This window comes from Gallinula chloropus, assembly GCF_964237585.1.
Source record: "Gallinula chloropus genome assembly, chromosome: 5".
Classification (NCBI taxonomy): Eukaryota; Metazoa; Chordata; class Aves; order Gruiformes; family Rallidae; genus Gallinula; species Gallinula chloropus.
The window spans coordinates 28,923,069-28,950,444 of record NC_140090.1 but is presented as its reverse complement, the minus strand read 5'-3'; the positions used below and the strand labels follow the sequence as shown (position 1 = coordinate 28,950,444).

At 39.4% G+C, this 27,376-nt stretch overlaps 1 protein-coding gene across 1 annotated transcript in view; it reads left to right on the top strand.

Moving 5' to 3' along the window:
- RFTN2 (raftlin family member 2) overlaps positions 1-27,074 on the top strand; it is a gene marked incomplete at its 5' end in the record, with an annotated part of 29,238 nt that extends 2,164 nt beyond the window's left edge. Inside the window, 8 exons of the mRNA XM_084264506.1 lie at positions 2,461-2,644; positions 4,652-4,763; positions 6,755-7,067; positions 10,020-10,220; positions 14,981-15,102; positions 16,158-16,261; positions 22,712-22,790; positions 26,304-27,074. Coding sequence (XP_084120632.1) covers positions 2,461-2,644; positions 4,652-4,763; positions 6,755-7,067; positions 10,020-10,220; positions 14,981-15,102; positions 16,158-16,261; positions 22,712-22,790; positions 26,304-26,573 — 1,385 coding nt within the window. The 3' untranslated portion in view covers positions 26,574-27,074. The remainder of the gene's footprint in view (positions 1-2,460; positions 2,645-4,651; positions 4,764-6,754; positions 7,068-10,019; positions 10,221-14,980; positions 15,103-16,157; positions 16,262-22,711; positions 22,791-26,303) is intronic.
- Positions 27,075-27,376: the final 302 nt, after the last annotated feature.

Below are 27,376 nucleotides of genomic sequence, written 5' to 3'. Positions count from 1 at the left end.
TTAGTATCCTTTATAAGATCCTACAGTAAGCTGTGTCCTGCATTAAGATAAAAGTACAGCAAGCATAAATGCACTATTTCAGTTTGATATGCCTTATTCTCTGCTTCATCAGATTCGTGCTGTGTGAAGTTGAAATGAGCCTGCAGGGGAGACTTTGAGGGGTTCCTGGTCCTCTCCCAAGCCATGATGTGGAGTAGGTCAACTATGTTTTAGACTAAATTCGCTGGCTGGTGTCCCTGCAAATTGTAACTGTTGTTAGTAGTGTATTGAACGTTGGTGTCTCCCATCCTGGTCCCCAAAATACTCCCTCCTGTAAAAATCAGCTTTGAGTTCCGTGGAGCTGCTTCTGCATCAGGAAAATCCCAAACAAGAAAGCTACAGACAGTCAGTCCTCTGTTTTTCTGGGAATGAGTTGTACAGGGGAAAGGCAGGAGTGGACTTTGAATGCCTGTCAAGGACTGTAAATTCTGCCATCTCAGTCATGCTGCATATCTGTTACAGAAACGTCTATTATTTTGAAGTTGATTTCAACTGTAAAGCAGGATTGGTTTAAATATTCCTACTCAAACAGAATGCCTAGCCTAACCTTCCTATTAGTGGGGGGAAAAAAGATTGATGCAAGGCTATTTCACATCAGCCCACTAAGATGACATGCTGTGAAATTCTTGTCACTCTGAATAACAGTATGAATATGTATGAAGTACCAGTTTTGTTGTCATCTTCAATACCATGCATTTGAAGTTTACTATAAAGCTAGCAAGTTAGCTGCACTTCTGTTATTTGTGACCAGTGTTTTGGCCATCTGTTGACAGAACATCAGGAAGGAAGCTTTCTGAATGAAAAATGGTTCAGACTTTTGCAAAACCAGGGCAGTGATGATCACACTGCATACATTCCTGGGGTTTTTTGTCTGTGGACTGTAGAGAAGTTACTTCTTCAAGACATTTAATGTCTCCTGTATTTAATGAGTGGAATCATGGGATGGAGGGCTACTAAGTGCAAAATATCATCTGTCTATGGAAGGGAGATCTGTGATGAACTGTCTGCATATTAAAAAAAAAGGCAGCACAAGAACATGTATGGGCCCTGTCCCTATGTCTGAGAATGGCAGCATTTACACTATTAGGTAGAGTTTGCTAGTTATCAGCAATAAACTCTCAATATATATGTTAGCATACTTTTTGATAGTGTACATTTCCCATGGTACACATTATTCTGGTTTATCTTGATAGCTTCTGGAGAGTTAAGGCTATTACAGTGAGAAGCAAAGTAGGCCTCCATTCCTTTTGCCCCTGGTAAAAGTTGGAATTGAGTGTTGTAAAACATAGGTTCTGGGTTTGGGGCATTTAAAAAAAAAAAAAAAAGCACTCCATAATTTGTATGAATCAGTATTATCCCCATTTTCCCAGCAGGAAGGCAGTATAGAGATTGATATTTTATGGAACACATCACTTGTGAACCAGCAGGATTCTAGTTCAGTTTATTAAATCTTTAGGCAAAGTAAAGATTCATATATTTGGTTTATGATACTTTAAACTAGTAAGATAGGGTAGACTTTGTGAGTTACTGTGGTTTTGATCAAGCCCTTAAATTCCTTGCTATTGCCCGCCTACTATTTTGGGCAGGTAGATATGAGGATGTAAGAAGATAAAATTAAGAAATACATTTACAAAGTGGCAAGTGAGATTTGGCGTTGTATTTATCTTTTTGGGTTCTTTTTTTCAATTATAGAATCAGAGGAGAATGGTTGTACTTGGTTTTAGTTCCTTGTATGGCTTGAGATGGACCATTTAAAGCAGCATCTTAAAATGTGTGTATCTCCATGTTGTGAGGTACTTGGTTCTAGTTGAGGCATCCTTTAATATAGTTGAGCACTGGTCTTCATGCACTGACAGTCTTGCAGTTGGTGACACTGCATAGATCACTCAAGTGATGTATACGTAGGTCTTCGCAAAACGGAATTGGGACTGTGTTAAAATTGCAACCGACAGGCTACAGATCAATTCTAAGGGATCAAAACCCAAAGCATTTAAGAAAAAACAGTTGTTCCAGGCTTGAATTACTTGTATGGGAATTCAACTCACAACTAGGGTTGAAGGGTACTGTCAGTATGTTAAAAACTTTAGCTAGGAAAAGTAAGGGGTTTTGTTAAATTCGGGCCTTTCATGTGTTTAGATGTTGATGCAGCTCTTAAGATTAGCTTGGCAAAGCTAGATCCACCATAAAGTGTTTCCAAATAGATTAAAAATAGATTGTATTAACTTGTAAAAATGAGTACTTCAACTAGTTGAATACTGTTGAATCAGCTGTGAAGCTGCTTTTCCTTGTGTGAATAGATCTCTAGCATTTGAGTAAATGCTTTAGGATAGATTTTTGTGTGGTTTACATAAAAGGAACTCACTCAAAACCTATGTGGACATACACAGTCTTAATGTTCTCTTCTGCTTTCAATGCTTTTAGCTTCCTCAAATCCAGAAGTTATCAAGATCAGTTCTGTGTTGGATATAGCATCTAAGGTGGAAGAATATTACAGCAAAGGCTATGTTGTAGGAGCTGTTCATCCTATTATGCTGCCAATTGGACGTAGAAGGAATTTCCCTGCAAGCCACATGTATCGAGTGGTACTTTCACGATTAAAATTAAGGTAAGGGTGAAATAATTTGAATATATTGATTCATTACTTAGGTCATTTGGAAGCAGATTGCTCAACATGCATAATTAACTATCAAATTGAATGAGTGCCTTGGGCAATCAAATAACTGTTCCTTGTCTAGAAAGGTGAGCATATTAGTAATGCTTTAATTAATGCTAAGCACACAGTAGGCTAACATTCACTTTGCTTTAGTAAATGTCCAAACAAAATTCCATATCATAAGTTGTGGTAAGATAAATTGTTAGTTTAACCTTTTATTATTAATGCGTCTTTACTGTAAAGTATCATCTGTCTTAGAACCTGCAGCAAATACCAGGTTAAACAAAACACTGGGAGAGTAATAAGCTGCTTTTAATTATTTCATGCCTTTTTTTGCTTCATTTTCAAAACTGTTGTGCTTTCATTTTTCCTGTAAGAGTATTATTCGGGGAAAATGACCTATAAAGTGTGAATTCCTTAGTTTCAGAGATAAATAGTTTATTTTTCCTTCATAGTAAGAAGGAAATAATTCTGTGACTGGGGGTATACAAAAGCCTGGTTTTGATGCTGAGGGAGAGTCTTAGTTTGTGTTTATGTTCCAGCTCCTTGGCCTTGTTTATTTCTGTTGTTTTCACTGTACTGTGATCATAAAGAAAATGTACAATGAAATTTTACCACTGTTGCATTTGAATGCAAAGATGATGAGCTCTTATTTTGAATGGCTGGAAAGCAGTAAGAGCTGTCCTGCTTTCCCTTCTGTCCTGAGCCCTGGTGCGATGCACAAAGGCTTTTTCATTTTCTTTTGGAAGATGAGAAGGGTGTAAGGGGGAAGATATCCCCTGCCACTCAAGTAATACTTCTGTAAAATATGGTTCATTTAAGGGAGCTTGTCTCACATGTTTTACTGAATTCAACATTGTCCATGGTATTTGCTGCTCATAAATCTTAGCTCTTTATAAATTGATCTGTAAACAAAGTGAACGTGGTCCATGTGGGCCAGTGCCTGAGTAAGAAAAGCTGAATTCTTGCTCTCTGGAGCTGAGGCTCCCAAGGGCTGACACTTCCAGCACGCAGCTTGTACAATTCCCCTTATCCCGGTAGATGTGGGATCCTTACAGAAGTTGTGGTTTGAACCTTTTGCCTTTAATAGGTGAAGGATGAGACCTTGCAGCCTACATGTGAAACTACTGGGTGAGGGTTGCCAGTTTTCCATGCAGGTGCCCTATGTACCTATGTTGGTTTCCTGTAGGCAAATACGCTTTCTCCAACTGCTGTCTGGAAAGTTACATTGGAGTGTATCTGGTTGATGTTTCATTCCAAGGCAAAAGATAGTATGAAGGAAACACCAAATAAAATTACTTTATATTATGGGCATACACCAAATATTGTTGTCCCAGTAATACCCCAACTGGCTCAACATAAAACATGTCGGATACTGCTCTCTAAATGGAGGTTAAAACTTGTTGAATTCTCCACTCTGAGTAATTTAAACATTACCTAATGCAAAGTAATTGTTACTGCATTGTATTTTTGGTATTTGCCTACACCATCTCATAGAGTAGCTGTAGCACTGCCGTAGTTACAAAAGCTAAATAGCAGCATGTTAGCAGTGTAAAAGTACCATTTCTGTGCATAATGTGTTTTCTACAAAGCTGAATCTGTTTTGCCCTTGTTAAATTTATAGCTTAAATTTGTACGTTTTGCATCATCAGAGTTTTAGGGGGTTATTACAAAAGCAGGAGTGTTTGTCAGTAAAGCCTGGTTTCCAAAAGGTAGCCATTAACAGTTTTGATATGAAATTCCTGTTAAATATTAATATTCCTACCCTGACACAGTACCTGCCACGTCGTGTAAGAAACAGAACTGAATACCAAACACCGCTGAGCGCTAAATGAAAGTAGGGAAGCATTGGCAGGCTTTCATTCATAATTATTCCCGAAGAAAAGAATTCTATATGCAAGCATTTGCCCAAGTTAGCAGCGAACTCCTGACAAAGCCCGCTTTCTTTCTGTGTTCTAGCCAGAAGCATGCAGCACCCAGAGGACAAAGGCACCCCAGGCTGGTGATTGAGGAATGCCCTTTAATGTGTGAAACACTGACAAATGAGGTAGTCAAAGAACTGTTAGAAAAGGTAATAGAGATTGTCTCTAACTTCTTTGGGGATTTTCATTTCTACCATACATGCATGTTACACTTAGTGGTTGATTTTTTTTTTTTTACTCTCGAGTTTTAACCTTGGTTTATTTTATAGAGGCTACAAAGTCTATTCTTGCTGTGAAAGGAGTTATTTTACTTCACTTGTTTTTTCTGATTTAGGACTTAGTACTGAGCCCTGTAAAGCTTTGGGGGACTAGCTATTTACACCACTGAAAGCAGAATCAGGCCCAAACCCTCAGTGAAGCCTGTATAAAAGGTTTCTATAATAGCTTTTTCTGGAATTAATATTAGGATGGATAAAAGTGACATTTGTGTTGTTCTAGGTTAAGTAAGATACTCCTAATGAACATTAACATATTCAATTTCTATGATTATTATTTTTTTGTTCTTCAACAGAAATAAGATCCACAGTAATGGTATTGAATATTTACTTGGCACAGCTTTTGAAAATATTGTATGGCTAAAGAACACTAAACTTCCACTGGAATGCAAGCTTCAGTTCTGGCTCTCTTTGTGTTGCACTTCCCCTGCAGAATTGAAGATTTGATGAAACAGGAAACTATTGTTATTACAGGAATTAGTGACATCTTTGACATCAGTTGCTAAGGAAAGCAGTGGAGGAAAAAACATATTGGAGATCTTTAATGGGCTTAGAAGTTGCCACTGTTATCTAAAATTTCTTAATGGATTATTTAAAAATTTTCAGGTGCTTCAAATTTGAACTGGGATTTGGTTACACATTTGTATTAGATGTGTGGCTGTATAGCACACCAGGCAAACATTTAAAGGAAAAGTACACTTCAGATTAGCAGTCTGGCAAGCAAGTCTGTAACAGAAGTAGTACATGAAAATAATTTGATTATAAAATGTTCCCAGTGTCTTAAGACTTGAGCCAGTTTGACAGTTTGGGGTTTTTTGATTGTTTGTTTTAAGATCCCAACCCAAAAGCTTTGTGGTATTTCAGGAAAAATATTATCATGGTACCTCTTTTTCTGCATGTTGCTTTTCACATGTAAAATTATTTTGGTTGTCCTGGGAGCAGCAGCTCTGTATAGTCACAGTGACTGGCATATCAGTCGCTGCTGTACCTACATAGTGGTGGTAGATAGTAACACTTACACCTGTCCTAGTACTGAAAAAAGGGATTGGGTACCATTGGCTGTTGGAGCGTTCCCCATACTCCCCTGAGTGAAAGTTCACTGCGCTGGCTGCGTAGAGAGACTCCTTTCTTTCCACTGCTTAATCCAGTACTTCCCAGCTGACTTCCTCCTGGGCTGGGGTTTCTGTGTTTTCCTGGAAAGACCTTATGGCAGAGGGGAGCTTGTAGCACCAGTTGGCAGTGGGATCATCTTCCTAAATGGCAGCACTTCTTATCCCAGGAAGAAAGCCTCCCTCCCTCCAAGAACAGACCCATCCCACGGTTAGCACACATTCTACAGTTAGATTTTGAGACTGCAGTGCAGAGAAAAAGACTCGCCACTGGCTGAAAGCAGGGTTAAGAGGGATCTAATTTGCTTCTAGCTTGTTCTTTCTCTGCTCCTTCCCTATTCTCAGTAGTAGCTGAGTAGCCTCTGTGAATCATGGCACACGACAAATAGATACTTCTATAGTATTAGTGGTCAGTAACTTTTGTATGATTGGTACAACACTATTTGTTGCAGCAGTATACTGCTTATCTCTATGACACAGCAAGTAAAATACTTTGGATTTGTTCTAAATGAAGGATTTTATATATGCTAAAAGCAGTGTTGGTGTTGGCCACCTTACTGGCCTGAGTCCAAAGACATGATGGTAGACCTCCCTTTACTTTGAAACATGGGCAGTGTACAAAGACCCATCCTCATGTGGTACATTGTTGTGTGTCTGTCCTTGAAAATCAGCAGCTCAGTTAAACAGAGCATCTATACAAAAAGTTATGTGTAATTCTAAAATAATTTTGCAGATGAAATTCTGTTGTTAATACAGGTTAATGAAGCTGCTAAAAGAGGAAAGAAGTTTGTGGGGTTTGTAATGCAACATTTTCCTCAAGCTAAGGCCTGTAATGGAACAAGCACAGATGGAAGTGCAGAGCTGGAATCAACGCTGGGCAGAAGAAACAGGGAACACAGAAGAAAGAATTCTGATGAAAACTATAAAAACTGGAATGAAGGGACATTGAGTGGCCACTCATCTGAGAGTGGAATGGAGGAGGAAATGCAAGGAGAAAGCAATCTGTTACAGGATGCAGATTTCCAGTTTGGAAAAGATGTCAGCCCTGTTAAATCACAAAAAGGAGATGGTAAGAAATGCTGCTTGTTTACTGCAGGAATAAGGTGGCTTATTGAGCTGTTCCTTTAAAAGATGTTGGGGAAAGTAACAGAATGGCACTTTCTGTTGTACTGAATACTGATTTTGGAAAATGCATCTTCCTTAATGCATGCATATTTCTAATAGCTGCCACTTGAATAAACAGAAAAAATATTTACCTTCTGCTCTCTGTATGTATGAGCTATGGTCATGGATTAAAATTACAACTCAGTTCTCATATAGAAAATTACAAATGTACTGTCAAAATTCAGGTTTTTAATTTAAAGAAAAAGGGAGAAGCCCCAAACAACCCCCAAAGGTCACCACGGTGTAATTCTGATTTTAAATATGTTGCAAACATAACTTTTAGATTGATAAATGTATAACAAAGATGTGATAGTAAAAATCTTTTCTTTTAGAAGGATGCAGTTGGACTGAAACACTTCTAAAATGCGTGTGGTTCTCACTCTTATTAAATCATAAACATGTAATGGCTTTCCAAGACTATGTTATGATTCCAGTTCTCCTGCCCATTTTTAAACTGTCAGGGGTCCCCTTCCAGCTAGAGCTGTAATTTTATGTGCTTCTAGCCAGCTCACATAATGTACAGCAAACAAATCCGTTCATAATGGATTCTTTCTGGTTAACGTGCCTTCAAGAAGCATCCTGAAAGGGATCACTTAAATTAATGCATTGAGCATGAAATCAAAGCCAATAATTATTAGAAAATTAATTAAACCAGAGAAATGTAAGCATTAAAAAATTGTATAGGAAGGAAAAGTATAATTGAAAAACGGTGGTGGTGTGGTAGAAAAACTTAGTTTAGAAGAAGAATCTGAGATGTGTGGTCTCTGTGAGGGATTGTGTGCAGTAATGACTTTGGATCCTGAAGCACTAAGGCCCTCCTGGTTTTCTAGGAGGAAAAGGAAGAAATAATCCGAAACATGAGAACTAAAGCAAGATAGTATTGTGTAGAAAGGACAGCATGAAGCTTTCATGTCAGATTGCATTTTGACATAATAGGTTCTTCCCTGATGGGCCGGACATGTTTTAATTGCTCTCAAAAGCAGCCTTTTCACTTCCCTGTTAAGACTTAAACACCCTCTCCAGTTTGTAGACTGTCAGAATAATGACTCTAAGCACTGAGATAATCAATGTCTCTCTTATTTTTAACACTTGAATTAAAGCAGTTCTCCTCCAACACGCTGAGCCTTTATGGCATGGTCTGTTAACTCTTTCCTTACAGCTTGCAATAGTGGGTTTGCTATAGCAGAATAGAAATCCTAGAAGCAAAAGGGAAAACTCTGGGTTCCATTAAGGAGCTCTTTGTGCAGTGGTGTGACCAGGCATACTAGCAGCCAGAGCATCCCCTACGTGCGGTGTTCTCAGGACATGCCTCAAAGCTTTGGACAAGAGTTTGCCAGGCTTCTCTTCTCTAGTCAAATATGCAGTAAAGTTATGGGAGTGTATAAGAACACTTACAAAGAAAGGTGGCTAAGCTTTCACAAATACTGTTTGTAACTATCATTTCAAAAAATACTGATGTGAATTTTCAGTCTCTTACATGTGCATGGGCATCTACTGCCACTTCAGTGTGCCATTTTTATTTAGGTCTGCTCAAAAGATGCAAACTATGTCAGAGTTCTAGTTTTGGGGGTCATGGCATAAGAATTTTGATTATTTATAAATACACCACTTGCAGAAGCAAACTTAATGCACAGGAGGAATTGAATGGTTGTATAGGCAAGGTCATCTTTTTTTCTGAAGACAAATATAAAAGTGATCTCACTTTAATGTATAGGGAAGAAAATTAAGGTTTGTTGGGATAAACACATTTATGCTAATACAGCTACCTGTGGAGATGATAAAATGAAACTGTATTAAAGAGTCCTCTCTTACTGATGGAGGTCAGAACTTTTTCCTGCCTTTACCTTATTCCAGGCACCTGGTGTCACTTGCAATGAGTGTGGTAACATTGCTGAAAACAGAGGGAGTTCTCCCAAAGACTGATACAGGCTTACAGCCCAAATCCTACTTTGGAAATCTCCCTCTCTTTCTGGAGCCTAGAGAGACTAACATCTGAAGTGGGGTCATCTAAACCAAGTTCCTTTGTTTTGGCAATGTGAATACTACTGCTTTCTAGAGGTTTGTTTGTGTTGATTTAGGCTGCTCAGATGTTAGACAGTATTAGAGAGTGGTTTTTGGCAACTGCATTGTGTTCTCCACAGCAGTGACATACTGTGAGGGTATTTGTGGAATACATTTTTGTATCTAGGACTTCCTAACTTGTCACCAGCTATTTCCTAAAATGGTATGGATCTGCGAATTTTAATTTTTGATGAATGCTTGTTTTTATAACAGAAGTGTATTAATGCCTAGATATAAAAAGCAGTTGAGAATATGCAGGTTTTGTGTGTTTAACTCAAAAGCTCATCAGTTCCTGTGTGGGAAACCCCAGTAGGCAGCTAATTATACCAGTACTACCAATCCTGGCTCAGTAATCTTCAGGAAATAATGGGTAAAAATCAATACCATATGGGGCATTCCTACTATTAGAAAAAGAGGAAAATAGCTTTAATCTTCAGTTACGTTAATTTCAGATATTTGTAGTCAGATGTTCTGTGAGGGGCAGAAGTAAAGCCACTTCCCACTGGCCTTTCCTGGTTCTAGTGCATTTTCTCTATGCAAAACTAACCTACTCAAAAGGTACAGTGACAACCCAACTGCAGTATGTTCAAATTTTTGTCATGTCCCAGAGCATACTGTCCTCACACCTTGTCCTGAGTGTGTTTAGGGCTCAAGCTAAGTACAGTCACACCAGGAAACAATTCTTCAAACTGTTGCTTACAATTAGAAAGCCATGTTGAAATAAGAGATAAATAATATTTATATTTTGGAGCACTGTCTTCCAGAGGTTCATTCCTCCTTCTGTTTCTTTTTTCAGACAAGCTATACACAGTCTTCAATGTTTTTGATGATGATTCCACCTGCTGGACCTATCATGAAGGCATTTTATCTATGAAAGTAACAAGAAAGGGGCCAGTTATTAGCACGCTGGAAGCAGACTGGCTAGAATTAACCACGTTTTATTATAAACAAGGATTGTCCTTAGTTGATTCTTTTGTACACTGGGAAACTTCTAAAGGTAAGTACTGTCTCTGAAGATCATGAAACTGTTACTTGTTCATGTCAAGCTACGTAACTTACAAAAAGTAGATCATGTTTTGGTTTTTGGTGTGAAGGGCAATATGTAAACATGTTCAGTCATTGTGCATTTAGAATCTGATGCCTGAAAAGGGAATAACTTGTTTTCTGGGCAGCTCTAACTCTGAATAATTGTAGTTTCTGCTTTGTTTTATCAAATTGAGTATTTTCAAAGCAGGAAAGTAGTGTAAGTGCTATAAAGAAATAAACCCTTTTGCACCAGTTCATTTTATTTTGAAAAGGAAAAGTTAATGGGGTGAAAGCATTAGATACACGTTTCCTTGATGTCCATGTTCTGCTGCTCATTGTAGAAGCTGTGCTGCAATCTGGGTATTTCTAATGAGACAAAAGAGCACCTTGAGTTCTCATGTGCTTGCTGTACCATTAAACATAAGTCAGACTTTCCATACTTCCTGCCTTCTCCAGTTCTTTGCTGGGCTTAATTATTTCTAAAACACTAAATTGCATTAAAATTCAACTATTGATCCCAAAGTTTCAGGATGTTTCTGGAAGTTGTTCTGGTCAGAGGTGGACATATACAGAGCAGAGAAATCTGGTTTTGTCCTTGCCCTCAACTGTAGGCAGATCCCCCAGGACCTTTTCACATAGCTGGGAGACGTCTTCCCTGGTGCTCCTTGCTGCTTGTGCCCTTCTGCAGGAATCTGCCAGCTCAGTTACCACCCAGATGGTTACAGTGAAAGAGCTTCAGGCCACAGGATTTTCAAATTACCTTCATAGTCTGTCTTTTGGTTCGATCTCATTGGGGTTTTTTTCCTGGAGAGATCCTGTTGGCGCTGCCTGAGTCCACAGCCTTTGTCCTGCTGATGAACAGACATGAGCCCAGTGTCAGCAGTGCTGCTCCTGGCCCAGACCTATCGCTGCTCACCCTACCAAGCCCTGAATCCTGCCCTTTGGCAGAGTTGTGAGGCAGTGCTACACCACTGCTGACAACAGGAGAAGCTCTTTATAAACTGAAGTGTTTGAACTCTGAATCTTTTCCCAACAGAGTTAATGAAAGATTCACTTCCATTTGAAATTAATTTGTCTGAAAGCCAGAAATTAGAAGTGTTGCAAAAAGATAGTACATAACTACTCTTGTGCAGTAGGTTTGAGTACATTGACTAGGTTGGGGTTTTTTTAATATATGCTTTATTTAATGCTTTTTTTCCATGATGCTTTGATTTAAAATAATATGTATTCAGCATCCCCTTCACAAGACCCTTAGTGAAGGGCTGAAATGTTAAAAAACCCCACCTTAAACCATGCAGAATCTTTAGATGTTGGATGAAGAGGGTTTTTAAGAAGTCAGACCCTGAAAATAATAACTCTTCAGTTTTTGTTGTTCTGAGCAGTTGTTTTGTGTGAATCACAGCACTTCTGTAGCTCTGCAGTAAAGTAAATGTAGTGATTGTCAGAGGAAGGCAAGCACATCAACATCACTATGTTTACCTTGGATGGAATTTGGCAGCTATTCCCTCTCAAACTGCATATTTTGTGCACATAAACAGTCTAATGGCACAGTTTGTATTGGCTGTCTTTTTTGCTCCTAAATTATAATTCCAATCTATTGAAGTCAGTGGAAGAACAAAGTTTCCTTTGGGGGGGAGGAGAGGTGAAAAATCAGACTCTTAGTTTTCAATGTAGATTTTTTTGGAGCTGGAAAATAACTCTCTGGAGATATGTTACAATTCACTGGGGGGTGTTTTTGGCAGCTGTTGAAATAAATCTCTGCAGCTGTTGTCGAACTGCAGTTTTGCAGTCTTCCCATTCCCCTGTCTGCTCTTCTCTATGTAAATAACAACCCTGTCTTTGATACCCAGGTTATGACTGACTTGGGGAATTCATGCTGCCTCTTTGCAGCAGTTGGTGCTTCTGCTCCAGCCTCACCCGACTGGCATGTGTTTCAGTTACTCCTGGGTCGGATGCTGCTGAATTAAACTGTCTATATTCAAAGGCACATATCACTGTGGCTGGAATTCTGCAGCTGACCACAGTAAGAAGTTAATTTAGCCACTGAGTTCTTAAGCTGAAACAGTTGTTCTTGAGGAGAACATTGAAGAGTTTTATAACCAGGTGACATTTGGCATCCAACAGAAGGAAACCTAAAATGTTTTTTGGGGGGGAAAGCATTTAGGTACTCATAAGAAAGAATTCTAGTAATGAGTGTGTGTCTGCATGTACATCTAATTGCCATCTTCACCTCACTTGCATTTGCTTTCAGACTGTGGGGTGTCTTGAGCAGCAATTATCCTTTTATGCATCTTTAATGAAGTGAGCAATTTTTAGCTATTGCTTTAATAAAAACACTAGATGTATGTCAGGTAGTGGTAGAAACCTCCTCTGGCTTGGACTCTACAGATGTTCTGCAGAGTCAACAGAATTCTGCTACTACCAGGATCAAAATACAATGTGTAATTTAAGGCAGGAAGAAGTTTTTACATAAAAAGATTATTTTTTTGAAAAAGTAATTTTCAGTTCTTAGTAAGTGCAGACTTACATGTTCTGCTGCCATAAGAGGATGTAGTCATTAAAATAATCCAGGTGAGTTCTCTTTTAGCAGTTATTTGGATCATTGCAGTGCCCTTTGAATCCATTTGTAGCTGCTTTGAAGGCTCTTGAAGTAACTAAGATTAGTACAAGTGCTGTGGTGCAAGTAGTTTTTTCTTGTTTGATGTAATCTGTCACCATTGGTGGGTTTTTGTTGGTTGGTTTTACTGATACTACCAAAGGTAAATATTGCAGCTGACAGAATGGACAGGAGAACCAGTCACTTGCACATGAAGCTTTGTCAAGAGTGGTGATTTTGATATGACATGAACATTAATATGCCTCATACTACTACTGAGCAGAAGTGTCCTGTGTCAGTAACTGCTTAAAACTTAAAGTTACTCTATCAGGCTTGAACAATGATAGAAAAAGGAATATTCTAACATGGTGAAGGTATCTGCCTGAACACTGGAAAGAGGCCTAAGTCATGAATTCATAAGATTATTTGCAAATTATTAGGAGTTGTGCAGATACTCACATGTTTGTGCCTGAAGCCATATATACAGTTCCATATACAATGATACTACATTTGTGTAATGTAAAAATAAAATATGCCAAATATCTCTGTTGGAGGTGCATGTGCATGCAAGTATTTAAAAGACCATAACTCAAACTATGTAAATCTACATAAATCTACATCCAATACAGTAAAAAATAGTATGAACAACTAGTATTTTATGGTATGCTAACAAGCATCCTGAAAAAATGGGAATTTCTGGCTTACACAACACAACTTCATGCTAATCTGACCAGCTTTTAAAACTAGACCAGTTGCCTTCCCTTATATTTTCTTTGTTTGCTAGGTGCTATTTTCTTTATTTGCCTTCCCTGAGGCTGTGGCATGAACAGTCATGTCTTTGTATCTTTGTGAGATACTGGAGTAGATTTAAATCCCCTATTCTAAGGATGACATCATTTTACTGTTCAAATTTAGTTTGAGATAGCTGTCAAGGTACAGCTGCACAAAAGGCTTCCCGATGGCTCCTAGGACAAGCAAAACGAGAAAATGGTCTAAGATTAGATGCACAGCTTTAGTTTGGGCCAAACGGATACTGTCAGGCTTTGACAAGTGAGTCAGGGAGTTGTTCTCTGAAACTTCCTTCCCATCAGGAATCTTCCTACAATTACTTCTGTTTCAGGCTCTTCCTGTGGCCTTTTACGTATACGTTTAAGGAACAGTAGCTGGGCTTTGCACTGCGTGCTTCATTCATCTTTTATGCTCTCTTCTACCACACCAAAAGCCATGTTGTCAGGAGTTATGGTAATGAAGTTGAATAAAGAGGGTTTCTGCCTATCTGCTGCAGGGAATGAATACAAGAAATCGGAATTGAGGTTTGAGCATGGAAGTGAACAATGCTTTTGAGAAAATGAAATGGTTTGTAGTTTAATTTGTTTAGAAAAAAGGGTTTGAAGAATAAGTTAGCTTGCTGTCACAGCCCTTGCTTGGGATGGGGGTAAAATCAGAAGGATAAAAGTAAGAAAACACCTAGGTTGAGATAAAGACAGTTTAATAGGTAAAGCAAAAGCCACTCACAGACAAGCAAAGCAAATCAAGGAATTCATTTCTCACTCCCCGTGGGCAGGCCAGGTGTTCAGCCATCTCCAGGAGAGCAGGACTCCATCATGCCTAACAATGACTTGAGAAGACAAACACCATCACTCCAAATGCGTGTGTTCCCCTTCTTTTTCCCCCAGCTTTATTGCTAGGCATGATGCCATATGGTATGGGATACCCCTTTGGTCAGTTGGGGTCAGCTGTCCCAGCTGTGTGCCCTCCCATCTCCTTGTGCATCCTCAGCCTTCTTGCTGGTGGTGTGGTGTGAGAAGCACCAAAGGCCTTGGCTCTGTGTAAGTGCTCCTCAGCCATAACTAAAATATCCTGTGTTATCAGCACTGTTCTCAGCACAAATCCAAAACATTGCCCCATAGCAGCTCCTGTGAAGAAAATTAACTCTATCCCAGGCAAACCCAACGTGCTGCTTCTGTATTTCATCCAGCTGGAACTAGAGAAAGAAATAACCACAAACTTGAGCTAGTTGCTGTCTCGGTTCATTTTACTTTTAGAGGAATGCTCAATGAGAAGAAAACAACCCATGTTTGTGAGATAAGTATCTAAAACCATATTTCACTTTATATTTGTCCTTCTGTTCACAGGAGACTATTTGCCCAAATCCTTAGAAGGATTATTTATCTACGAAGAAGAAGGTGCGGGGGTTCCAGGTTCGAACAGGAAAGGAAATGATGCAATAGTTGTTGAACAATGGACAGTCATTGAGGTAAATCACTGATTATTTAGCAGTGCTATTTCCTACTTAGATCTTTGTTTTTTCTTTAGAATGCCTGTACCAATGCTTGATAAGCATTCAGGATGGCTTCTTGAAGCCACCTGCACAAGCTAAGTTAGTTTCAAATCATAAAATGAAGTCAGGCCTGTGGCCATGGGTCGATTTGTGGCCTGACACTTTTATAAATGTTCATGCCAACAAATGCCATCACCAAGGAAAATATTTTTGAAATGTCTGTGTTTGACCAATTTAGACAGTTTCATCAAGTGCAGCTCTACTGACAATGTTCTGAAGTATTTTTAAAGTAAAAGGGGAAGAAAATCGTGGAGACTAGAAACAGAACAAAAAAGATAGTGAGTTGAATATGGTTTTCAGAGATGTATTTGTAGTAAAATTTTATTACTAAATATGAAAGAATACACTTCTAATCAACTTACATGTGCTACTGTAGCATGGTACAGCAACAGAATTATTTAACATTTTTTAATATTTCTATAATATACAGTTATTGGTATGAATTAATGACATCTGAAAGTAATTGTTGGAGGGTACTCTGAAATAATCGATAAATACATTTACAGGTGAAAAGAAACTGTGTATTAAAAAACAAACATAAACCAACTGAACAGTAAACCAAAACCAACCACCAAACCCCAAAACCTCAAGTGTTGTAACTAGGTTAGGTGCTTGTTCCTCAGATACAAAGTAATACCCTCAATACGTCAATTGAGATCCTGGTGGTTAAAAAGCTTTAGGCATTAATCTAGCAATGTGACAATTGTAACAAGAAAGAAGTGCTTTGAATTTCTTCCTGAATCAGGACTTACACCTCCAGTTAATATTTTGTCTGTTTTCCTAGTCGTCTGGAGTCTTGAACAATTTCAATTGGTTTCAGTTTGAATTAGTGAATCTCTACCAAACACAGTTCAGTGTCATCTCTAAGTATTGGCTCATTATTGACAGAGGAGTTTTGTTGTAGTTTGTGTAGAAATGTGAGTAAAACCTGTACAGAGTCTCTTTACTACTTTTTATAATTATTAATGTAGGGGTGTGAAATTAAAACAGATTACGGACCTTTATTGCACACGCTGGCTGAGTTTGGATGGCTCCTGACCTGTGTCCTGCCTACACCTATCGTACGACATGACAGGTACCAAACAATAGATTACAGCAATTTTGGTGCATCCGTCTTGGAATTCTCAAGTGATTACTTGCATACTTAAATGAAAAAGAAAAAAAGATCCCAACAATGTTAATTGCCTATAAAACCTGATCTAAGTAGCACTGTGGTGGAATCTCCTTTTACCACGCTGTTTTAAGCATCCTGGCTTCGGTGAGTTTCAAACCAGACCAGTAATCCTAAATTTATAATCCATTGTTTATATATAAACATTAAAGATTTTCTTTCAGAAACTTTCTATCCCGTCCCCACTCCCTGGAAATGGGGTCACTTATGTGCTTCAAACTTAAATAAGTGTTGAAGTGCTTCGCTAATTTAGGACCTTGGTGAATGACTGGTTTAGACTGTGAGAAGTCACGTTGTCACAGGGCAGTCATGCAGTATTCATTGCAAGCTAGGGAGGAGAGTGTGCTAATCCAGCAGGTTATCAGGCTGTTTCTCTTGTTTAGCATAGACACTGTTTCCTATCAAATATTGTATTGAACTACTAGATTTCAGTTCTCTTACTGTAACCTGTAGATGACAGGGGGGGCTCTGTATATATGAGTTAAATAGCAGGCCTAGATCTCCTGTAAGGTTTTGGTTTTAACAAAAGAACTGTGCTGTTCTTCACAGTACCAACATAAAAAATGTTGAATGAAACACTGGATGAAGCATACACTTTCTTCTGTCTTTCTTTAATTCTTCTCCCATTAGATTAAGATTGCCAAAGTTTGAAAACAAACAAATATAGGGAGGCATAGCTTAGGGCTCATTAAGGACAATGGGAAGAGTGGGTGACCTGAGTAATCTTTGGATTCAGGCCGCACTGTATTAAATCAAGACAGCATGAAAAAGGATGTCAATGAAAGGTTCTAGAGAACTGCTCCAGGAAAGTGGAGTTTTGTTCAAGTCATCTGACGTAATTAAATCAACTCACCCATGTGAGAAGGAGGTTTTTCTGATCAGGAAATAGATGTTGGGGCAGGAGGTGGTGTTGCTGTGCTGTTTTTAATAGCGAATTTAAACCTACTGGTTAAATGCAAAGGCAGAAAAGAAATAGTGGTAAAATAATATGGCATGTTCAGCTTCTTTTTTTAAGGGTCTCTGTATGTTTTGGGTTTTTTTTCCTGAGATTTAGGAAATTCTGAACTTGTAAAGCTTCTGCTCCAGAGAGAAGCAGTTTTCAGAATGTGAAATGAAATGGTTATCTTCTAACTTGTACTAACAAAATGTTGTAACCTACATGTATTAGCTGTGAACGTAGTGACCTCCAAACCCCTGAGCCAAGTTTTCATAAAACAAATGAAACTTTTGGCCAAATCTTGGGGCTTGAGAGTAAGCCTTTAGGATCCCCATCCCATCCTTGAAGGGTGTGAGTGGGCAGTGGGAGAGAAAGATTTTTGTAGTTGTGGTGTGCTGTGTGTCATAAGCTAAGAGTGAGGTTTTAAACGCAAACTACTTCTGTCCCACAAGCAGTGTAACTGTACCTGTCCCTGTAGGATTTGGACAGTAGGGACAAGATTGTCCTGAGCAGCTGCTGGTCAGCTACTCTCTATCAGTCTGTGCTTGCAGCAGGCAGAATGACCCTATCGATGCTATCTTGTACCTTGGAGACTGCAGAGCAAAGGCAGGACGGTTTAAAAGAAGTGCTTAAAAAAGCAAAACATGCTGGAGGAAGTGCTAACAGACTCATTAGACCAGACCTGTTCCTTGAACTAGGTAATTGTGCTAGACCTCAGAAGTAGTGTTGCTTCCCTGATGTGGAACAACCAGCCCAAAGGGGGTTGTATCCTGGCTGAGTCTTAAGTCAGATTCATTTTGTGTCAACACCAGAATAATTCAGATTGACAAAAAGCATTTGTTTTCTGGCCTAAGTGGTTGGCTAGGTGTCTGCATGAATTGTCTAATACCTGTGCTCCCAGTGTGGCTTGAGATACTTTTGGAAGAAATCTGATAAATCATGTTTTGTGTGCCTGTGATACCACATGTACAGCTATTCAATTGTCTTTTTTTTTTTTTTAAAAAAAAAAAGCCCATGAACAAGAATTCCTAATTAGGAATTAAGGATTCTTAAGAGTCCAAAAAAAGAATGTGTTTTTGTCCCAGTAGGCTAAGTAGTGATTTATAAATGCTATGTTAAGGCATTGATGTTGGTATTTAAAGAGGAGAAGAAATTCCTGGATGGTTACTGTGTGTCTGATATGAAAGATCCCATTACTGTGGCTGTGGGTTATCCTAGGAATGCGAGTTAAATGTCTTGCTGAAGGAGGACATTTTTGCTCTGAACAGCTGGTCTTTTCCCAGACATGGAACTCTGACCTTAAAAAACAGCCTGAATGTTGACAGGCTTCAGAAACACTTTTTTAAAAATCAACATTTTGGGGTTTGTGTTTTCATATTTATTTTTAAAAAAATTGTGCAGAGTTCATAAAGAAAATTTTACCTAAGAACAAACTGTTAGCAAAGCAGCCTGCTCCCTGTTTTTACTCACTGTAACATTTTGCTCTATTCTATGCCTTCCTCTTCTCCTGCTTTATTGCAAAACTTCTCCTTGTCTCAGATCTGTGACCTGTTCCTAGCTGTTATGCCCACTGCTTGTCTGCTGACAAAGAGTGTGACCAACAGCCTCACAGGGTGTGGGGGTGTCAGAGGATTGTCAGGCACCATGTGCTTCTGTTTGCTTGTTTTAATGTGACTAGGATTTGAAATGCTTTAAAAACCCACCAGGCTGTCATGTCTGTGTTGGTGTGGTTTTGTTGTTGAAGTTTGGATTTTTTTTACAGGTGTTTGTCCCCATAAAATAGGATGCCCTGTTGCATGGAGCATCATGGCACACAATAGCTGAATTAAGCCTGTTTAGTCCTTTAACTCCAACCTCAGTGGCTCAGTCGTGTTGGATGTAGGAAATGTTTCCTTGAGAAATGTCATCCTGGCTGCTCCAGATAAAGCAGTGATAGATAGCAACTCTGCATGCTTCAAGAGTGTGACATCTTGTCCAGTGTTGTTTGAAAAATAAGCACCATGGGGTTTGGTGGGGTTTTTGGGACAGCACACTATGAAACCCACAGTAGTGAATCTCTTTTCCCAGGAATATGAAAAAGCAGAACATGACAGAAATAATGCCTTTGATGCAATGTTTTTTGTATCCAATTGTTTCTTGGGTATTTAAATTTTGCCAGCAGTCAATAAAGAAGCTTTTTTCACCAAAAAAAAAAGAATAAAGGGCAGATCCACAATAATATTAGTGACCTGAAGAGCTTCCTGTATTTTGTACAACTCTTCTCTGCTAGATAAGCGTCTTCAAGACAAGAATTTGGCAGCAGTTATGCCAAGTTCACCAGGTGTGTGTATATATATATATATATATCAAGGATAAAGTGAATAGTGCTTTTAGGAGTTAATTTCAGTGACTGGGAGGGAATCCATTACTTTGCTGCTAACTTAGTGCTAGTAATTGCACTAGCACAATATTGTCATGACTTTGTATAACTTCATGCATTTATGGTCCAAAATTGGAATTCCCTCTAAGTTGTCATTAAGATTTCTTAAATGTTTTCATTAAGCATATCCTTTGAGCTAGGAGGCTTATCCCAGGCTCATGTGTATCTCATAACTGAAAGTTTAGATGCTCTGCTGTTCCCAAGGAGTACAAAACTTTCCTTTGGGAAATGCTGGGGGTGGGGGGTTTAAAAGAATTTATCATCTTGCTCCTTCTGTTCGTTTTTCAGAAAACTTTGTCTGGCCTTATTTTTAGAGCACTTTGTATATTCGGTGTTAATGCATTAAAAATAGACCTGTACAAATCGGAGCCGTTGGCAGTAGTCAGCTTCTAGCTCCATGACTGTTTTGGGGGGCTTATTAAATATATACATATAAGAGGACCAACTCACTGCACATACAGCATAAGCAGACAAGCAAATTGCTGATGTTTTAACAAAAGAGCCTCTGTTGTTCTTCATCCCTCTTAAAAGAGGAGACAGGAAAAAGGCTTCAGCAGCCTTACTCAGCAGTGACCTTTTATTTCCCCTCACTGGTTGCTGCAGTCCCTGAAAATGGGCCAGGCAGACATGTATGAGTGCTGGAGCAGGCAGGCAGATACAGGGCACAAACACTGACAAGATGGTTATTAATTTATCCCAGCAAATGACTTAATCTAGGTTTTCAAAATGCTCAGATTTAGGTGGCAAAGATGGAATGTGGGAACGCTGGGATGCTGTGCAGTGGCTTGCTCTGAGCACTTTTTCTCATTTAAATTCTGTGGAAATCCCACTGTCATTGAGTTCTTTGTGAATTAAGCTCATAGCAGCTTTGTCGTGTGCGGCATTTTAATAAGGTCAGACTTAGAAAATTGTTAATTTACTTATTGTCTACTCGCCATCGTGTCCTTTCTCTGTCCCAGTAGAATTTGTACAAGCTGTAGCTTAGTGTTTGGGGGGTTTCTTTTTTTTCTGGAGGAATGCAGACACTGTTACAAAATACGCTGTAGGCTCTTCCCCATGCTGAGGACTGTGCTCAGCCTTCTTGCTTAAGAGAGATTTCCCAATTGATGTTATCAAAACAGACATAACTGCGGCAGGGAGAGATACCCAGCCAAGTGGAATAAGGGTGCAGGATTGCTATTTCCTTGTCACGACAGCAAACTGTAGTGTGTTGTCTTTAGATGAGTGCAGACAGTGAGGTAAGGGCTCTCACAGCAGGAAACCTTGTTAACTTAAGGAAACTGAGTTTCTTCTCCTGCCTTCTTGTTTTCCCCACAAGCTGGAGTTTAAGTTCTCTTCGCATCCAAGGAAGATGTGCTATGACCTGAGTCCAGCTGGAGTGAAAGGAAGCTTATGAGGGGCCAAACACTGTCACAAAGCCATCATCACTGACTGTGGATCAGATGTAGCTGAGTACACTAATAGTTGCTGTCCTGTGTATTTTCTCAGAGCTTACTTCCTGAAGCTCTACTGGGGCAGCTCTTTAACAAGCTCTTCCTGATCTCCTTGGAATAACTTGAATCCCTGATTTTTCCAGTGTCCCTAAAGTTAAATATAAATTCTGTCAGTCCTAGCCCCTGGCACAAAACATGAGTCCATTACCTCAGCTTTGTGCGTGGTTACGATTGACATCCCCATGCTGAAGTGCAAACTTACTATTTTAGTAGCACCCTCTATAATGCTGTGCATAACAATACTCTGTTATGATTGATAGAGCAGATAGGATCATCAGTACTTCAGATGAACTCTCTGCATCTCTCCTGAATTTCCCTTCTGCTGTTTTTCTTAGGCAAACTCTTAAATCTGTAGTCACTCTTCTGTCAAAGTATTTCTGTCTTTCCTTTATATGCATCACAATCTCATTGAATACAGTCGAGAAGGGGGGGTGGGAAGAAGAGGTTATTTAAAATAAAGCTAAGGTCTTGAAATCCTTGCACTCTGAATTTCACTGTCACAGAGACAGGCTCTGTAGCACAAATACAATCAGTGTGCTGACCTGTATTTGTGATGGAAAGGTGATGAAAATAAATGCATCCTCTTGAAGCTTTTGTGTATTGCTAGTACGAAGGGTGTAACGTTTCTGAAACACTATCAGTAATACCTGGTCTGGTTTCGAGGGCAGACTTTGCCTTTTCACATTTATTTTTCTAAAAGCATGTCCATGGGCAGAGGGGAAAAACCCACCAGGGCTTCCTTAAATTGTATGTATCCCAACAGCATTAATGTCAATTAGAGACCCAGGACTAAAAAGTTAAGTTCCTCCTTTATTTATCTTACTCCTTTAGCCTCTTGTTGCTCCTGTGCATGTACCTCCCATGCACAAAACAGTCGGTGTCAGACCTCATTGTGGATGTGGAGTGTATAGAAACTGAGCTGAGTCCTTCTATCCATAGGTGGGGAAACAGCAAGCTTATCCTGCTGTCAGTTAGGTGTCCTTACAAGCAAAAACCATCTTTTAGTTAGCAGTAAAGAATGTTATTTCCCAAGTTACACAAAATATTGAGCTGTTTGTTGGAGCTGTGCATCTGTTGGGGTTGGGCCTGTTTGTGGTGCTAATAGGTAGTAGTACCTTCCTGTATGTCTGACAGCAAAAATTAGAGGAAACAAAGATTCTTTGAGGTTCATTTCAGATGTAAATGTGCAGACTTTGAAAAGTAGGAGCTCTGGTACTTCAGACTTTGAAGAGAAGACAAGTTAAGTAACTTTAATCATAGTAATAAAAACTTGTTCTACACCTGGTTTTGTGGATAACACCTTAACTCAGTTCTGTGATTATTTTTTTTTTAAGTGGGATTACAGAACTGTTTAGAAATTACCAAACTGGGTAATGCTTGATAATCTGTTCTCTTATTTATGGGTTTATGTATGCACAACTTTCACAGCTTTCAGGGTCAAATGTATCTGTTACAGTGACTATTATTGCCTCCAGAATATTGAAACAATTTTACTTACATTTTAGTGAAGGAAATCTGGCCACAAAGCAAGTTGTGTTTCTTCAGAGACCTGTTATGTGGAATTCTGCTGCCCAGACGCCAGAGGTGAGTAACATGCTTACAGCATTAGGATAAACAAACTGGTACTTCACCTAATGGTTAGGTACAGAAACAAACCAGCCTTCAAAAGTAATGGAGGGGAACAAGTGGCAGAAAGGGGTTTACTCAGAACAAGCTCAAGTCTATGGAGGGCTTTGGCAGCTAAACTGAGGTGTTGATTCTTTCTCTGAGGTATCCCTCTGAAAGGAAGCCATAGAGAAAAGCACAAGCATGCTAAATATGTTTTATGCTAATTACTGTTTCGGATGGGTAAGTTGGCTGTGCTGTAAGTATTTCCTTAGAAGTCTTCAGGAAGCCATAAATGTTCTGATTCAAATTCTGTGGGGGAAAAAAATATTTTGACCTCCAAAACTTCTACTTTCCCACTTTTCAAAGAACGTGAGAGTCAGGCTGTGTGAGGGATACTGTAGTTGGAGGTTAATGGGGTGGTGGAGGGGTGTTAGCTGCTGCTGTATGATAATGTGTGACACGGAGAGGAGTGAAAATCCCTGCAGCTGGACATCAACAGCTCCTTGGCCCTGTTGAGTGAGGCTTTTAGCTTTAAAGATTCTGAGCCCTGACCCCATGCTGCACTCTGTAGTCCTTACATTCTTTCCCAATACACTTCTGAAACTGTTTTGGAAGTTAATTTTCACATCAGTATTGTAAATACATAAAACCTTATTGTGTCAGTCTTATCAAATGCATTCAGACTTTTCCTGATGCTTTCCTACATTTTTTAATACTCTGTATAACAGCATGGATGCCTGATATGACTCTTCTTTCCTTGATAAGGTGTGTTATTTCTAATTGTAAGCATCTCTTAAAAGGCAGCATAAACACACAACACAAGTTAGAATGGCTAAGATGGACTCTGCTAGGAGACCTAATATAAACCAGTTCTGTAAAAAAAATTCAGCGTTGGGAACAGGTGAATCTTTCAGATGTGATTTAAATTAAATATAAGAAGCGTTTTGCTCACAGTTTAAATTCTGTTACCCAGTTCACCAGGCTGGTGATCAACAGCTGAATGATCTTTACATTCTTTTGGTTTATACAAATAAAACAGTAATGTGTTTGCAAGTCGTTGTTTTACTTCGTTAATGCTTAAATCAAAGGCTTCCTATTACAACATACTGCAAGTAAACAAGAAATAACTGATTGGTAGCCATTTACATCAGGATTATGGTGTTTAAAATCTGAAGAAACAGTAACTTAATGTGATCCTCAAGTACCAGTATGTTACTGCTTCACCAGGAAATTTCAGTGTGCTGAGGTAATTTTAGCGTGGGATAAGGAGGTAGGTCAGCCTGAAACTGAAACATGTAGCAGAGTAAGATTTTCCTTCTGTTTTTCTAATTATTTTGGTTTTCCCCTGAATTTTAATCATATTACTTTGTCCTTTTTTTTTTACCAAAATGTCTGAATTGGCCCACAGCTCATTACCTTCATCACCATTTAAATTCATAGATTTGTTAACAGTAATTAACTGGTATAGAATGTCACACTGGCTTTGTGTGCAATGTAAACTACTGAAATCTGAAAGCATTAACTTCTGCTCTAGCAGGGTTATTAAATTCCTTTATTTAAAATGTCCCCTGGACATTGGCAGCAGGGCTGGTCAGTTTTATCAAACCTTTGGAAACATTTCAGTAAAAACATTTAATTTCTGTGATTCTGTGTACTGTTGGGCATGGCATTTTCATTTTGATTCGTACTGCTTAGCTTTTTATTGAAGTCCACATGTCATGTCCACAACTTAAGACGTTTTGGAAACACAAAATATTTTGGGTATCTTCAGTATTTCTAACATAAAAATAAACTGCATCACAGCTTGTCTACTTAAAGCATACCCTTAGCATGTTTGCCACTTGGGTATCTCAAGAAGAACACTTACCTACGAGAGAGTCAAAATGCAAAGCCAGCAAGGCGCTCTCCTTAACTGAATCTTATTAAGAAAGCATCCCCAGACACTTAACTGCCCAGCCCACAGAGCCCTTTGCTTTCCAGCTCTCCACTGCCTGGTGGGGACTGGCTGTGGCAGGAGCTTTCCCCTGCTGACCGCAGTGCTGGGTTTGGGCTTTACATATCTTTAACTACTGGGTTGAAGCTAGTATTGCCGTTTCCAAAGGAAGTCCTCAGTAAGAATTGAGGGAGAAAGGCCCTATTGCCTGGTCTGTCTTCCCACAGGGTTTCTTTTCTGAGGAGGGTATGGTCTATGCCCTGACAGCTCACCTCTCTGTCTGCTTGTGTGTTCATGGGATGGCATGTTACAAGCTGGCTTATGATTTATGTAACAGTTCAGAGGCCTCTGGCATTAGAAGGGCTGTACTGTCTCAGTGGGTTATCAATCACATACTACTTGTTTTTCTAAAAAAATAGATCAGTTGAGGCAAACCAAGATTGAAACACACGGTGCTTGAAGGGTTTCTTTCAGGGTTGATTTTTTCCCCCTCTTTTTCCCTTTATTTCTCTTAGGCAGACCTCTCCATCCTATTACTGCATCTAGGCAAAGCTTATTTCCTTCTGTTTCTCCTGTGGCAAGGCTGTTTCCCCTTAGCCTAATTTCCCAATGTCTCCTGTAACAGCTTCCCTAAACACGTTTCCTTTAGCCACAAGGGCCATTGTTTTTACTGTTTCAAAAGAGTTGGGGGAAAAACTCTGTGATGTATAGAATGGGGGCACAGAACTTGCCAGAACATGGCAAAAACAATTGGGTTGTTTTGCTTTCAAAGTGTTAGCATTTGTGCAAATCTCCCTGCAAGAGGGCTAGTCTCCTTTACCACTGATATGCAGCTCTGTGCTGAGGCTGGCTTCCTTCTTAGCTTGATGTCGTCCTCCTGTGGGCAGGGCTGTGTCCCCTGGTTTAGCAGTGCTTGTTCAGACAGCAAGATCTGTGTGCCTGAGGTAACTCCTGATGCTGAAGTGAAATAAACCTTTTATTTACTCATCGTGCCTCAGAGGGCCCTTAGCATGGCCTGGTAGGTTTATTGTTTGCATAAATCGTAATCTGCTTACCTTTCTTTTTGGTGTTGGCAGCCATCACTTCAAGAAACCTGTCAGATCCCAGTGCTAATTTCAGACTGTATTCATACAGAGTTGTTCTTGTGCAGGGGCTCTTCAGACCCCCCTCAAATAGCTGTACAGGACAGCTGGGATACATTAGGCACAGAAATTGTGCTTTCTTCAAACAACTGATTTTTAACATGGGTTAAAGATTTAAATTGTTCCAGAGCTGCCGGGTACTAAGAACTGAACGGTGTTGGAGTACTTTCTCTTAGTGTTTGTTTGTGCTTTCAAGAGAGAGAAAGAAAATAGAAGACAGTCAAGAAATTTATTTAACAAAAATGTATCTGCTATGGGCTTTTTCAGCAGAGGAGCTAATGGTTTAAACTGGAGTGTTAAATGCTACTTTATGTTAAGATGTAGCTCACAGTAAATCCATGCATGACTCACTGCAAAGTGTTTGAATCCCTTCCCCCAAATAAGCTAACATTTAAACACCCTCTTGTGTTTCAGAAGAAATCCTTCAGACAGGTTATTGGGGAGGAAAGGGGCAAAGTCTCGAGCAGAAGCGTTGGATTAGACACAGCCACTTCCCGGCCTGTAGAAGCTGGACAACCACCTGATGAGTTCCACTTGTCGTCTCCTAAACAATGCTGGATCAAGGAGGGATCCTCCCAGTACGGGGGCTTTCCAGGGTTCGGGAGCAGTGATGGAGTATTAAGGGAACTGGATGATGGACAGTTTGACCAGGAGGATGGAGTCACACAGGTCACATGTATGTGATAACTGCAGCAGTGATACAGTAAGTAACTGCATCAGATGGACATGTACATAACTCACTCAGATGTTTAAAAACGACAAGTGAGAGGACTTCAGATGTGTTGGTATAATCCTATGGCTCTTCCCAGGCTCATCTTGTATTTTTGTCTGTTTCTTTGTTGCATTAATGCTACTGTAGTAATAACACTGCTGCAAAATAACGTGGGTTTCTGTCTCTCTTTAATAGAATAGCTGCCTGACTGGGTGCTCTGATAACTTGTTAATGCTTCTGACAGGCAAGGAGGCAAAGGCTGCAAAGCAGTGACAGTTGAAATTGTGTAAGAGGGAAAGGAATGAGGATGTCTGGTACTTTCTACAAGCTGGACGAATGATTTGGGTTTTGGTTGTTTTTTTATCGACATTGTAAATACTGGTGAGAGGAAAAGCTGTCTGGTTGTTTTTAGGTTTTAATGTAACTCGCTTTACTGGTGTTGCATAAATTTGAAAGAGTAAAGAAATACAATTCTTACACTGAAGTGTTAATAATTTAAACTATGCTCAGACTTGGCATGTACAGACAACCTCTGGAGGCTGTAGGCAGACACTTGCTCCTATAACTCAACTTCACCTACGCGGCTTTTACCAGGGTTCCTTGTACATCTAAGCCAAAAGCAATCCAAGCACATCGCTTGTGTAACAGTGTGCTCATAACTTGCTCATGAGGTGATACTAAGAACCCCTCACCCTCTGGAACATAACTTGCAGCCTGTGAAAAAGTAGTTAGAGAACTTGCTAAGAAGCATTGAGAGCAAAGCTCACAGTGATGC